This window comes from Chelon labrosus, assembly GCF_963514085.1.
Source record: "Chelon labrosus genome assembly, chromosome: 6".
NCBI lineage: Eukaryota > Metazoa > Chordata > Actinopteri > Mugiliformes > Mugilidae > Chelon > Chelon labrosus.
The window spans coordinates 25183648-25198514 of record NC_140342.1 but is presented as its reverse complement, the minus strand read 5'-3'; the positions used below and the strand labels follow the sequence as shown (position 1 = coordinate 25198514).

General features: G+C 45.1%; 1 protein-coding gene across 3 annotated transcripts in view; it reads left to right on the top strand.

Annotated features, from left to right (window-relative positions):
* LOC311489226 (nuclear receptor coactivator 2-like) overlaps nucleotides 1-14867 on the top strand; it is a 49675-nt gene that overhangs the window by 20681 nt on the left and 14127 nt on the right. For all 3 annotated transcript variants that reach the window (XM_084546198.1, XM_084546200.1, XM_084546199.1), the window contains 8 exons: nucleotides 888-1060; nucleotides 4770-4873; nucleotides 5802-5979; nucleotides 7447-7635; nucleotides 8460-8561; nucleotides 9126-9266; nucleotides 9834-9981; nucleotides 11020-12214. In XM_084546198.1, coding sequence (XP_084402324.1) covers nucleotides 888-1060; nucleotides 4770-4873; nucleotides 5802-5979; nucleotides 7447-7635; nucleotides 8460-8561; nucleotides 9126-9266; nucleotides 9834-9981; nucleotides 11020-12214 — 2230 coding nt within the window. The remainder of the gene's footprint in view (nucleotides 1-887; nucleotides 1061-4769; nucleotides 4874-5801; nucleotides 5980-7446; nucleotides 7636-8459; nucleotides 8562-9125; nucleotides 9267-9833; nucleotides 9982-11019; nucleotides 12215-14867) is intronic.

The following is a 14867-nucleotide window of genomic DNA, read 5'->3' as shown; positions in this document are numbered from 1 at the left end:
TAAATGTTTAGAGAAAGTGCCACGAGGTGGAAAAATCAGCACCAGCTTTAATACCTCGAACATGAAAAGTCGTTTGAAACATAGCCATGGATTCGATGGGGTTTTGAAGATGTATGAGGACGCCAGCTCTGCTTTTGCACATTAGTCTTCCTCATCTTCAGGTATGTTATCGGTATCGGCCTTTGGAAGCGGAAAGTTATCAGTTATCGGTATCAGTTTTTTAAAAAAGTTATCGTGCATCCCTATCTAGAATGAATAAACTGATCTTCAACAGACCAACTGATCTTCATGATTCAGGAGATGGTTTGCAGCTCTTCTCAGCTTCCTAGCCTCACAGCTAATGGCAGCTCTTCCAGTTTCACAGTCTTTTGTTCAGGTGCAGAACACACATGCCAGCTGGCTGTTGGCTTTAGCCTTTGTGGTGTGTTCAAGCGCAACTTTTTGGTGACGTCACAGTCAGCCTTGGTTGCCAGTACTTCTTTGAAATCAGTTTGGCGATTCCCTATCTTAAAATGGACTCATAGTGTTAATTGTAAGCCCCAGTGTGTTATGGTGTCAATTAGTTGGTAGATTAGGTAAATAAGTTTGACCCAGTCTCCATTAGGTTGGGCCAAATTTCAGCGTTGTGAACCCCCGGCCTCAAATATGCACATCACATACCGACAAACTAAATCGATGAGAAGTCTGCAGACCACAAACTGTGAGGTTGTTTGTGTTGCTGCAATTTACAGACAGCATGACAGTGTTCTGTTGTCTGTGCAGAAAGGTTATAATGACGACTTAGTTACATAAGACTGACTACAGTGATGTCTGGAGTTTTTGTTGTTGTGCCGTACAAGCGTCTAACTCAGGATGACGTCTTTGTTTCCCGTTCCTCTCCCTCCAAGCCCCAAGAGGAGCACCGAGAAGAGAAACCGGGAGCAGGAGAATAAGTACATCGAGGAGCTGGCGGAGCTGATCTTTGCCAACATCAACGACATGGACGACCTCAACGTCAAGCCGGACAAGTGTGCCATCCTCAAAGAGACGGTGAAGCAGATCAGGCAGATCAAGGAGCAAGGTGAGCTTCAACTCTCCTCTGCATCTTATGTAATAATATTAATGGTAAAGGCTAATTATGTCAAACTTTACCCTGTGAACCATAAGTTGACTAAAAAAACACACCGTGACACAGCCTCCTTTACACTTAAATGGTCTTGAATCATCAAGAAAAGTGCACAAAATTCCCAGTTACCCTAAACTGGCCCTGCTCTGGTGACCTGAAGTACACTCTACAACCTAGAAGTGTAAACACAGACTCTGTAATGACAGTGTATGATGATGGTGAGACAGACTGAAGCAGAGCTGTTAGGTAACACTGACCACCATCTACTATGAGCTCTTTCCGTTCCTTTCCTTTCCTTTCCTTTCCTTTCCTTTGTGCTCATCTTCTTTCCTTCTCTATCCATCTATTTTATTTTCTTTCCTTCCATTCTCTGTCCACCTTTTTCCTTTCCTTTCCTTTCCTTTCCTTTCCTTACCTTTCATATCCTTTCCTTTCCTTCGCTATCCACCTTTTTCCTTTCCTTTCCTTTCCTTTCCTTACCTTTCATATCCTTTCCTTTCCTTTCCTTTCCTTTCCTTTCCTTTCCTTTCATTTCCTTTCCTATGCACTCATCTTCTTTCCTTTCCTTCTCAATCCACCTATTTCTTTTCCTTTTCTCCCCACCTGTTTTCTTTCCTTTGATTTCAATTCCTTACCTTTCATTTAATTTCCTTCACTATCCACCTTTTTCCTTTCCTTTCCTTTCCTTTCCCTTTCTCTATCCACCTGTTTCCTTACCTTTAATTTCCTTTCCATTCCTTCGCTATCCACCTTTTTGCTTTCCTTTCCTTACCTTTCCTTTCCTTTCCTTTCCTTTCCTATGCACTCGTCTTCTTTCCTTTCCTTCTCAATCCACTTGTTTCCTTTCCTTTTCTCCCCTTCTCTACCCACCTGTTTCCTTTCCTTTGATTTCAATTCCTTACCTTTCACTTAATTTCCTTCACTATCCACCTTTTTGCTTTCCTTTCCTTTCCTTTCCTATGCACTCATCTTCTTTCCTTCTCTATCCATCTATTTTCTTTCCTTTCATTTCAATTCCTTTCCTTTCCTTCGCTATCCACCTTTTTGCTTTGCTGTCCTGTCCTGTCCTGTCCTGTCCTTTCCTTTCCTTTCTTTTCATTTCCTTTGATTTCAATTCCTTACCTTTCATTTCATTTCCTTCGCTATTCACCTTTTTGCTTTCCTTTCCTTTCCTTTCCTATGCACTCGTCTTCTTTCCTTTCCTTCTCAATCCATCTCTTTCCTTTCCTTTCCTTCCTGTCTCTATCCACCTATTCCCTTTCCCTTTACTTCTTTTCATTTATCTTTATCTTTCATTTCTTTCCTTCCCTTTACTATCTGCCTTTTTGCTTTCATTCCCTTTCTGTCTGTCTGCCTATATGCTTTAATTTCCTTTCCTTTCCTCCCCACCTTTCTCGCCCTCTCCTCGTCGTTCTCTTTGTCCTCATCTTTTCTCATTGCCCTTGTCCTCTCCCGTCCCTTCTACCCTCTCTTCATCGTTCGCTTCCTCATCCTCCCTCCTCTCTTTTCGTTCCTGCGGGTCGGACGGTCGGCGTCCATGTGTCGTTGCGCCGCTTGCGTCCGAAAACAACAGCTGAACAAGCACAGATACACACAGCGAGAGAGAGAGATGAGGTACACAGCTGCCTGCTGAACTTCAGTGTCATGTTATAAAATACAAAAATGTACGAGTTTACGTGCAGAACCCAAGGTCTCATGGTGGAAAAGTACCAAGAGAACACGCAGATCATAGAATAGGTCATCAGCTTCCTCTGTGCTCGCTTTGTCACCATTATTATTTTTGATTAATCTGTTTTTCTCAGCAGACATTTTAGCTTGTCGCTGTAAGGAAAGCACCAGTTTTATTAATGTGGCGGCGTTCCTCTTTGGGGAGGTCCCACTTTTGTGCATGCTCTAATAATTCATCATACCGAGCCATTATCACCTGTAGCCTCTCCTGCTGTCTTTATGACCAAAATGTTTTTTAATTTGCCCTTCTTTTTGTGGCCTTCTTCTTTTGCATAATAAAGCCAGATTTTACGGCCCCATACCCCCTACAGCTGTGTTTGGTCCAAAATGCATTTCCTTGTTCACGTGTCTCAGCGTTTGCAATGATTTCAGCAAAAGTACCAACATTTGTTAGCTCCAGCTCTGACACGAGCTCCTCAGTCCCGCTCATTATTGTCTTAGAGTGCACAGAGAAACTCAAACACAGCTGACTAGTTGCTGACTAGTGAGCTAGTTTCTAGCAGAACGATGCCTACACATCAGCGCGCAGGTGTAAATGCCAACACCGACGTCACCCGCTACGGCGTAGGCCCTGGAGGAGTATAAATCACGCTTTACTGCGACGCTACAGCCGACAAAGCAACAGGGCTGCGAGTCGTTTTCAGCGGAGGAAAGTGTTATAAAGCTGAAACTTGGCTCCTGAAACATGCTGCTGTGTGACAGACATCTTCGCGACTGCCTTTATTTGAGAGCTAGTAGTGGAGAAAGACAGGAAGGAACGGGGTTCGAGAGAACACCCCGACATGAATGCATTGACCATGTTTCGGCTCTCCCAGGATGAACTAGACTCCTAACTAGAGCGAAGAAGAAGAAGAAGATGAGTGACAAAGTTTTACCTGAAAGAAAACTATTGATGTCGAGGCCTTGGCGCCCAAAATAGAGTGTAACTTTGCAGTTTCCTTTGTTCAAAAGTAAACGATAGATGCACGTTTATTAAGACTGTAAAAGGGACATCAGTAGTGGACAGTAGAGCTGTTAATAATCTACCCATGCATGGATGTTATCCTTGATAGAAGATGTTTGACAGAATCACTCAATAACCCGTTTGAGGCAAATAGGGGATTTAAGGTCTCGACGTGAGCGCACAAGCCGCCGATGTGAAATACGGGCGTATCACATTTATTGATTTAAAGAAGCACAGGCTGCTTTAATACCCTCCTCCCCGCGCGCCGTGCAGCTTCTGCAGGCTCTACAGTGACAGGGTTTAAGGGCTGATGACTCTGGTCCCACAACAGGAATGTCAGCTATGTAGCCTAATGGGGCCATGGGAGGCTTAACAGTCCAGTGGTACAGTCGGGGAGGAGAGCGGAGACGGGCCTCTTGTATGACTATAAAAGTGTAAAATGTACAGGACGCGAGTGTAGCGGCTCGCCGTGAAATCCCACACATTCAAACCCGCGTGGAGTTTCTGCATAAGCATAAGGTTGACTTTATAGACCGGCCACAGAATGTAATCTGTGAAAAGGCCCTGAACGAAACATAAAAACACAAAGTCTGCGAGTGGGCGTGCGTCCGCCCGAAGGCTTCGTCGTCACAAAAACAACCCGGCCAGTGTTTTCTGGGAACAGAAAAATACCCACGAGCACAAGTTTCAATCTGACGAGAAAACAAACCGACTCTGTGGTAAACATACAGTAATTTACTTCATTTCATTCAAGCGCTACTGTCTGAAGCTTGGACTTCTGACATACCGCATCATCAATGAGTCATGCATTCACCGAATTCCTTGGAGCACAAGCGCATGTTATCTTCTGTTCTCTGCAGTGGGATGGATACATATTATTATTCCCCTGATTAAAAAAAAGAACGCCCTCATTGACTTTCAGAACTGTCTCTGAAACGTACAGGCGTGAATGTGAATCAGTTTAAACCCCCCTGCTTTCGTTGTGCGTTACAGAAAAGGCTCCCGTGGCCGACGCCGAGGAGGTGCAGAAGGCGGACGTCTCGTCCACGGGGCAGGCTGTCATTGATAAAGACGCTCTCGGGCCCATGATGCTGGAGGTAGGTTTGACCTTTTGAGTTTGCTTGTGTTACAGTTTAAATGTCAAAGCTCTAAAATGAACATATTCGGAGGCACGACGACGACATCAAGAAATATTATTTCTCTTGTAATCAGTCATCTGTTAGTCACTTTTAAAAACAGGCACAACCCAGAGAGGAGGAGGAGGGAAACTCCTTAATCTTGTTTCAAAATGCCATCAAACTGTTTCTTGTATGTGTGGATGTAAATGACGCGTCAGTCCACGGTGACACAGAGAGATAAGAGATCCTCTGACTGACTGATGGCCATGCCGTCATCAGGCCTCCTCGAGTGCTGGTGTTTGTGTGTGACGGGTGTGCGATGACGTTTAACACGGGACCCGATGAGGTATAAATACTTTTGTGAAAAGCCAGATTAGAAGAGCAGGGGGAGGAGTCAGACCACACATGCACTCACGGGCTATTTATAGCGTCCTCCCAACAGCAACGCTGGCTGAGGTGTCCGCTCGCAGCGAACATCTTTCCTAGCCGTGAGCCGTCTCATTATATTCTGCACCGGTGTTATAATAATAGGACGTACAGTGGAAGGCTTGTGTCGACTTGAGCGGACAAAGTCAGACACGGTCTGTACATCGAGCTGGAAAATGCTGAGTTGACAGGAATGATAGAGTGGAAAACTACACACACTGAAGCTACTGTAGATGTGCTGCAGGATCTGGCAAGTTGCATCTTAGTATTTTTAAATTATTGTGAAAGTGTGGCATTTTTACACTAATAAAGATTACGGTAGTCGAGTGCCAAATATATGAGGATAAATGTGAAACTGTTGTAATTTCTTTTAAGGCAACTAAACCCTTCAGCCTCCTGCAGCTTTTCTGACATGTCAATTTCCACCTCTTTGCTCTTCCGTCTCCGTCTCCTCCTTCCCCCGCCCTCCATCCTCCCTCAGGCCCTGGACGGCTTCTTCTTCGTCGTCAACATGGAGGGCAACATAGTGTTCGTGTCGGAGAACGTCAGCCAGTATTTGCGCTACCAGCAGGAGGAGCTGATGAACACGAGCGTCTACAGCGTGCTGCACGTCGGCGACCACGCAGAGTTCATCAAGAACCTCCTGCCTAAAAGCCTGGGTGAGAGAAACAGAAAAACAGGTGTCCGGCGTTTTTACCTGTTTCCAAAGTGACACGTGTTTTAGCTTATGCTGCATATGTAGGAGCAGGTTGTAGCTAGTGGATCACTGTCAACGGCATTGTTTGCTGGGTGAAATTTGGGGATAGCATCTTCTTCGTAGATAAGAAAAGCCTTTATGAATTTAGTTTATTTAAGATCGGATCAGGACTCAGATCGGCCAATACTAAATGGCTAAATGTTAATTGGAATAGAACAGAATAAAACTTTATTGCCCACCGAGGTGGAAAATTGTCTTTGGCTCACCAACACAATCAAAAGTTGGCATATGTAGAGGCACACAGCATCGCATGGACACAATAATAAATACAGTGGCAGGCAGTGGAATAACGGTTGGGGATAAAAGACTTTTTAAAACCCCCCTTGGCCCAGAGGGGCTCTACAGCACCTTCCAGACTTCAAAAGTTCAAACTGATTAAAAAGAGGATGCGAGCTCTCCGCCAGGGTTCCCCTAGCTTTCCTCCCTGTCCTTTCAGGGACACAATTTTTCTCCCCATTGCCACAATCCTATTTAATTAGTTCTTGCACTTACAGCTTAAGTGACCCAACCAAGCAGAGAGATGAGATGTTAGGACGACTCTCTAATGTGTGCAGTATACCCCAGAATCAGTGCTCTGACAGTCTTCTCAGAAGATGAAGCCTCTGTGAACGTTTCTTAAAACCAAAGTCTGTGTTTTCTGAGAAGTTTATCTGGCAGCCCAGAACTGTGCCAAGGTATTTAAACGTTTCCACGGTTCCGAGAAGTTTACCATCAAGTGAAACCGGCTGAATACTGTCAGATCTCGTTTTGTGCAGATAACCATTGGTTTTGAAACATTGATTTCTAGCTGGCTATGTAAGCGCCGTGCTGCAAAAGCTTTAACGTGAGCAAGATAGGAGGTTATCTCCAGAAGAGTAACAGGCCGACTAAGGCCGTGTCATGTGCATATTTAATCAGTTTGAAGTTATAATCGTTAAATGCATAAACAAGTGAACATGTAGCTTTACGTGCTATTAGCTAGCCACACTCTTTCTGAGCGAGAATACCTAGAGAGTACATTGCTCACGATCAAATTGTCATTAGCTGTGGCAGGTTTTATCTCCAGATGAGTCATTTCTCTTAACTAGTGCTAGGTACGTGGCAAACCAGTTGGTTTATTTAACAGAGCAAATACTTTTAGTGTTTGTAAATGTTGCATCGACAGATCTCCGTCCCTCATATAAGTTGATTAAACACCTCACTGTTTGTCTTTGTGAGATGGTACACTGCTGTTTGGCGTTTCAGTGTTTGCGTTGGCACTTTCCATGGCAAATATGATCGCCGGCTTTTTTATTTATTTTTTTCTTTTAATTTAACATGCTTCTGTTGACATCCTTCTTACATCCCCCTCTTTGTTTTTTGTCTCTCTCTCACTCTGTTGGTCTGGCAGTCAATCATCACAGCAGCGATTCGTCCAACAGGAACAGCCACACCTTCAACTGTCGCATGTTGGTCAACCCTCACCCCGACGGCGAAGCCCGGCTGGCCTACGACCAGCAGGACGCGGCGCCACAGAAGTATGAGACCATGCAGTGTTTCGCTGTCTCCGAACCCAAGTCTATCAAGGAAGAGGGCGAAGGTATGTCATGAAAACGTTTCTCTTCAGCCCTCATGACTTTCCTTTCCATTTGAGTTGTTTATTTCTGTCCTAATCCCGGATTTCCTCTTTTTAATCATTGTTTTCATCACTTCTACCTTGATTTTATTCTTATTTGGTTTCTTCCGTGTCTTTTCTGCCCTTCCACTCTGTATTTCTCCCATTTTCTCCCCATCTCTTCGTCATTCCATCTGTATCTTGACTTTCTGTCACTTTCCCGTCACTCTTTCCATCCCCGGTCTCCTGTGCCCTGTCCTCCTTCCGTCACCACTTCTCCCTCCACTTTTCCTCCCATCCACTGGGAGAGACTAATTAGCGTGTGGCACTTTGTCATCTTCCCATCTAATCTAATCACACAGACATGCACGCTAGGGAAAATAATCTGTCTGGCACTCTAATTTTAGGTGTCTGACAACCAGATATTGTGCCAATCTCTCCCCTGACAGGAGGAGGATATGTGGTGGATAGACCGAGGGCTAAGGGTTTAGGTTGGACGTTTAGATTGTCTCAGAGTCAGAGTGGTGTTGACATGGATGTCCAGGCTCAGGTCACGGTTGTCCTGTTTAGATTCAGTGAGGAGGTGAGGAAACGGGTGTTCAGTGTTAACCTTGTGGAATTGGCAGCGTTGAAATTGAGGCCAAGGTTGAAGTTGGATGCTGAAGATGATGAGGGTAGGAGGCTTGAGGCTGCAGCTGAGATTAAAGGTGCACTTGATAGCCGCTTTATTAAGTACCCTCAATGTTTAAAATGCAGCTGTTTGGCTTCACAACACTCAGTTTTGTGACCTATTTTATTCATATTTCCAGATTTCCAGTCGTGTCTCATCTGTGTGGCGAGAAGAGTCCCCGTCAAAGAGAGGCCTGCGATGCCCTCGTACGAGAGCTTCACCACACGGCAGGACCTTCAAGGTACGTCTGAAAAGGACATGGTAGTTTGATTGAGTCCCAATCAAATCAGAGCCAATATGGATTCATTAAATCCTCTGATTGATTGATTGATTGATTGATTGATTGATTTTTTTTAAATATGTATAATTTCCTGTATCCCGTCGTCAGAAATCTGGTTTCACGAGACAATTCTTGCAATACTGTGCAACAACATTAGTCGAGATACAACAGCTGATTAGATTTAAAAGGTATGAACAGAGAAGAGTTGCACAAAAGCAAAGTTATGCATGGTAAAGGTAAAATACCACAAATCTCTGGACCCGAAAACAACATTAGCTTTAAGAAAACTGTTTGTAAAATAGTTTAGAAACTGAAACATCCCTAAATAAATTGATATTGAATCTAATGTGATGTAAATTAGTTTGAAAATAAGCATTTTAGTCTCAAAAACAGATTAAAGACTCTCACAATGTGGTTTTAAATGCTAGACGTCTGGCCTCCCTCCAGAGATGTGATTGCTCATCGTCGTATATTATTCTTCTGCACCATAACATACGTAACAGTGCCATGTTCTACCTCGTCCAGGTAAGATCACATCGCTCGATACCAGTCTGCTGCGGGCGTCCATGAAGCCGGGCTGGGAGGACCTGGTCCGACGCTGCATCCAGAAGTTTCACCTGCAGAATGACGGGGAGATGTCCTTCGCCAAGAAACACCACCAAGAGGGTAAAGTTGGATTTTCCTCACAGTATTTAAAGCTACAGTGCAGAACGTTTGTCTCCCCCTGCTGGTAGTGACGGTTATTACACAAACACCGTCCCTGAGACCGTTCTCTACTTAGAACGCTCCCATGGAAGAACCACACCAGTGGTTATACGTGTTTGACACATCCTGTTTTAAAAATGTAATCTGTCCTGAAAGCCAAGTTTATTTTTATTATCTCGGTTTCAGAACAACCGGAAAATTGTGAATTCAGAGAACTTGAGCTGCATCGTTAGCTTTCGTTTCTCTGCCGTAGTCCTCACCACACTTCTAGGTCCTGCAGGCTCCTCCATCTTTAGTTTGACCAACGATCTTTGCAGGTTTTAAACGCATCACCCAATCGTCCTGCAGTGTAGCTGTAAATAATTAGGTAAAAATAATAGAGAAATTTGTTTAGAGCATTTTAATTGTCGATACGATGTCAGGTTCAACATGGAGGGTTTGAGGAGCAGTGTAGGGTGTCTACTAAATATAATCTTCAAATGATAATAATAATGTATATATGTGTGTTTTTTGTATTTTTCCTTCCAGTGTTGAGGAACGGCCATGCCCTCAGCCCTCTTTACCGGTTCTCCCTGGCGGACGGCACCATCGTCTCGGCTCACACTAAGAGCAAACTGGTCCGATCTCCGGCCACCAACGAACCACAGCTCTATATGTCCCTGCACATCCTGCAGAGGTACCAGCCCCTCTTTTTTTTTTTTTTTTGCCTTTATTACCTCCACTTCCTGCTGCACAGTTTGAAAAATGCTGCATCAACGTTATCCTCTGTTTTCTACCCTTGCTGGTCTTCCACCGTGTCCACAAGTTCTACATTGTTAGATTCAAATTTTAGATAGTTCAATTAGGGTTCAACACCAACGTTTATACTTTACACCATGTGTTCACAGACAAGACTCTATGTAAATCTGCAGTATTGTGTGAAACCAGGAAACCTGGCAGTTTGAGAAGTCAGGTTACATAATTTATTGATAATGAATCTTTAATTAGCCTTGTAGCTTAATGTAAAACCAAACAAGTGCAAAGTTTTCCCCCAAACTGATCAGATACAGTATCTTCTACTGCTCTGCCACACCAGTCTGTTTTTTTTATCACATGCTCTCCCTCTGTGTTGGCGGTTTCCCTCTTGATTTGTTTAAAGGGGGACCACTGTAATGTGGTTGGAAACAAAGAGCCTGCTATTCAGAACTGTCACCACATATATATAGACCCAAGGCTGTCACCAGCGCTACCAGCCAGTCCAGTCTGCAGTACCCTCCCACCACCGACCAGCATCCAACCGTCGATACGACCGTTCAGACTCGGGATTCTGGACAATGGTCAGAAAACAATGCCAGAACTGTTACCCAGAGCGTTCAGAGATCAATGGCAAGAACTTGGCCTCTTTACTTCCACAAGTTTCACGTTCGAAATTATCGCTCTTGCCTTTCTGCACAATGAGAGCTTTGTGTGCTCTCATGGTGCGGGGCTGAAGGCGATCTGTGTTTTAAGAGTCTCTCTCTGTTACAGCTTCAGGCCTTGTTACAACTTTGTTTTCTCACTTGTGTATACGGTTTCTGAGCCGCTCTTTTCTTTATGGTATACTTAACCCTGACACCAGAGAAGACGGACCGTAGACATCTGCAGAAATTAACCCGTTACACCGAATATCTGTCTCTGCTTTGATAGTTTCATTCTTTAAAAACAAACAAATAATTTTTTAATCACTTTCTTCCAGGGAGAGCGGCATGACTGGAGACAAGCCAATGACCCCGAACAGCGTGAGTGGTCCCTTCCCTTCTCCCGACGCCAGCGTCACCAGCAACACCAACCACTCCACGACAGCCTCCAGCACCCCTGGACGTGGTTTTGGGGCCGTAGCAGGACGGGCGCCCACCCCTCAGGGAAACTGCCATGCACAAGGAAGTCCTAGCGTCATCTCAGGGGCCCAGGGTGCCATGATGTCTCCTCGTCATCGCCAGAGCCCCAGCATGGCGGCTACCAGCAGCAGCTGTAGTAGCCCTCACCTCCCCCAACACCCCCCTGGATCTTTCTCCCCCGCAGGCAGCCTGCACTCACCAGTCTGCAGCAGCACAGGGAACAGCCAAGGGTTCAACTCTCTTAGTGCGCTGCAGGCTCTCAGCCAGGGCCACAGGATTCCCCAGGGACTCACCGAGGGACAGCATCCAGACTCACCTGACAGGAAACCAGTAGCTCTTCAGAGCCCACTTCACAGCGCCAACACTGGTAGCCAACTAGCCAAGAGTAATCCCAGTTTAGAGGCTGATTTATTTGGAACATTTGAGGAGCAGCAAGACTTGCTGTCATCCCAGAACCAAGAGGGCGAACAGAGGGAGGGGAAAGATGGTGACCATGACAGCTTTGATGCTAATGGAGGCTTGGGGGAGCTTGGGGATGCCCCAAACCGACTTCTGAACACCAAAGGCCACACCAAGCTGCTCCAGCTCCTCACCACCAAGTTAGAACCGTCTGATCCCTGCTCACCGCCGGGGCTCCTGGGGGAAGACCAGACCTGCAAGGACCAGCTGGGCGGGATTGGCGGTGGTGTTGGTGGGGCAGGACACAACAACCACTCCACCTCATTGAAGGAGAAACACAAAATCCTCCACAGGCTGCTGCAGAACAGCACCTCGCCTGTGGAGCTGGCCAAGCTGACGGCCGAAGCTACGGGAAAAGACCCCATCGGTCCGGAGTCGGCCTCGGGGGACAGCATGGCCGCCCTGAGCGAACTCTGCACTAAACAGGAGCCGGGAAGCCCCAAGAAAAAGGACAATGCGTTGCTTCGCTATCTCCTGGACAGGGACGATAACGGCATCCTGGATAAAGCCATCAAGATGGAACCTGGGGAAGGACTGAAGCTGTCCAACATAAAGACGGAGAAACAGGACCCTGGATATAATATGGCAGACCAGGTCAGTAATCAAACAGGTGGTCTGGTGTCTCGTCTGTTGGGAATTATGCTCGTTTGGGTGGGATTTATGCTTTTTAGTTTCGTTTTTTGGGCTCTGATTGGTTGCAGTCTGTTGCATGCTGTGGTATTTTTTTATCTCTGCACCGGTTGAAACACGCCCCATCATGAAAACCAGACCGAGCTAAAAGTACAGCTCATGCCGATGGAAATTGCCGGTTGCAGTAACACTGATGTCACGTTTCCACTTCCCAGACTGACAATATGGATGTATTTAACAGCTCCTATAAACACCTTCATGTGAGAAATACAGGAGCTGATGCCTGGTGTTGGTTTTCTGCCTGACTTGTGTCGACTTGATGACGATCCCACGCACACACACACACACACACACACACAGTCCCTGAAACACAAGATGCTCTGGCAGTGGAGGCAGAGGAGAACGGTTTAAAGGCTTGAGACTGTGCGTGAATAAGAAACAGGGAATCAGAGATTTTACGGGAACGAGCTTTCAAACATGTGTCATGTATGTGTAGGTTTGGGTTACAGAAAGTTTGAGTGGAATTAGTTTTTATAAAGAGGTTAAAGTTCTGTGAAATGACACTCTTCAGTGTAAGAGATGGAGTGATTCAGCAGGGAGTGGAAGGTGACGAGGAGGAGGAGGAAGACTCCTTTACTCTTGAGAAAGACACAGAATCGAAGGAAGGTCATAAAGGACAAAGAGTATAATGAGGAGAAAGATGAGAAGGCAAACAGGGCAAAGAAAACAAAAAGAGGGATGAATGAACTTTAAGAGTCCCCCCGTGGGGTAAATGAAAACAAAGAGCCGCTCTGTGAAACAGTACAGCGCAGGGCTCCAACATATAAAACAAATACCACGCTTAACCTTTAATTCTGACCTTAAAGGTTGGAATTAAAACCTCTAGTGGTGTTTGGAGGTGCAGATGGTCCTAGATGTCTTGTCTGACCCAACACATGAAGAGTGAAATAGTTTTTAGTAGGTATCGTCTCCGTCAAACATTTTTAAACCCTATGATATACATTCTTTCATGACCTTCTTGTCTATCAGAGCTTCAGTGAGCAGCTACATGATATCGTCTAAAGATTCTTGAACCAACTCTGTCCTGTTTTAAGCTCGGTTTAAACTCCTCTAACATGGAGCCTACGCCAGTGAAAGCATTAATACCTCTGCGCTGGTGTGTCCCGCATTGCTCTGTAATTACGCCACCGAGGCGCTATGCGGCGGATTCGTCAGCTGTGTCGAGTTTCACTCAGCGCTTCACACAGTGGCGCGTGGAACTGAGGGATTCATTGCTGGAGTTGGAGTTAAATAAATGTGGATCAACAGTAACTTTGACTGAAATCACTGCGGCGCAGGACATAGAGGAGACGTCCCAGTAGATGGTGTGTAGGAGGCTGAACAACAAGGGCTCGTCTGGCGCATAGACTGTATAAAATATGGACGATGCGTCTCCACTAGGGATGGGCGATATGGACTAAAACATTTATCCCGATAATTTCTGGTATTTATCACGGTAACGATAAAAAATGACGATAAATAAACACCAATTCAGCCTAATCTTTTTGACTATAATGCATCGGCAAGTTTTATCTGAGTTGTTTTTTTTTTTTTTTACCGGACTCTTTGGATGAAGTCGACGCTGCTTCTGCATCCTCACGCATTTTCTGTCTTTCTTCATATTCTGGTTTGTGCTTGTGTTTGAGGTGGTGGAACAAATTAGTGGCATTACTGTTCTTTTTATTCACTATTTGTTTGCAAACCTTGCACGTTGTAATTTGCTGCTCCGCATCAGACTTTTTAACCCCTTCATGCCTAGTGTCGCGAATTTGCGACGCACCGTTTCCGTTCAGGCTGCAGCCGAAATAACGCATTTAATACCCCAATGTCGGTTTGTGCACATTCAAAAAATTCCTAGGAACCTTTTGCAAGCACTAGTTTCTCGTAGGACCGGCCGGAGTGGTAAGCAAAAATACAAATATTTAATTTCTTTATATAATTGAAAAATCAATTCAGGCGTTAAAGGTGCAGTAGGCAAGTCTTATAAAACTAACTTTCTGTCATATTTGCTGAAACTGACCCTATGTTCAAGTATAATTGCATAAAGCAGGTCATTTAAAAAAACATTTGGCTCCTCTGGCCCCACCTAGAGCCTGTAGTGCGATTTGCAAGACATCTAACGCTCCACATTCAGATGCACCAATCACGTCCAGGGGTGTATCTAACAGAGTGTCAATCACTGCTCATGGACACGCATTTCATAGCGCCCTCCCCACCCCCTTCCCGTCTAACCACATCAACAGGTAGCGGTCATATATCTACCACATAGCAAATTGATAAATCTAAACTGTGGAATAAAATGCCACAATGAATGCTTCTAACTGTTGTCGATGTTCAAATTTTTTGGCTAAGTCCTGGATCTTCGCAATCCTGCCTACTGCACCTTTAAGGGGTTAAAACCAAACCAGATAATGGAGGTTGAGCCTCGTTTAGGAACGAGCTCCTCGCTGCCCAGTGTATCTGCTTCCACCTTCAGCTATTGTCAATTTGTCAATATTCCACACGTGTTGGGCTGCGAGTGTGTCGCGCACATATATACGTACATCAATGGGAATTTATCGTTTTTATCGTGGGTTGA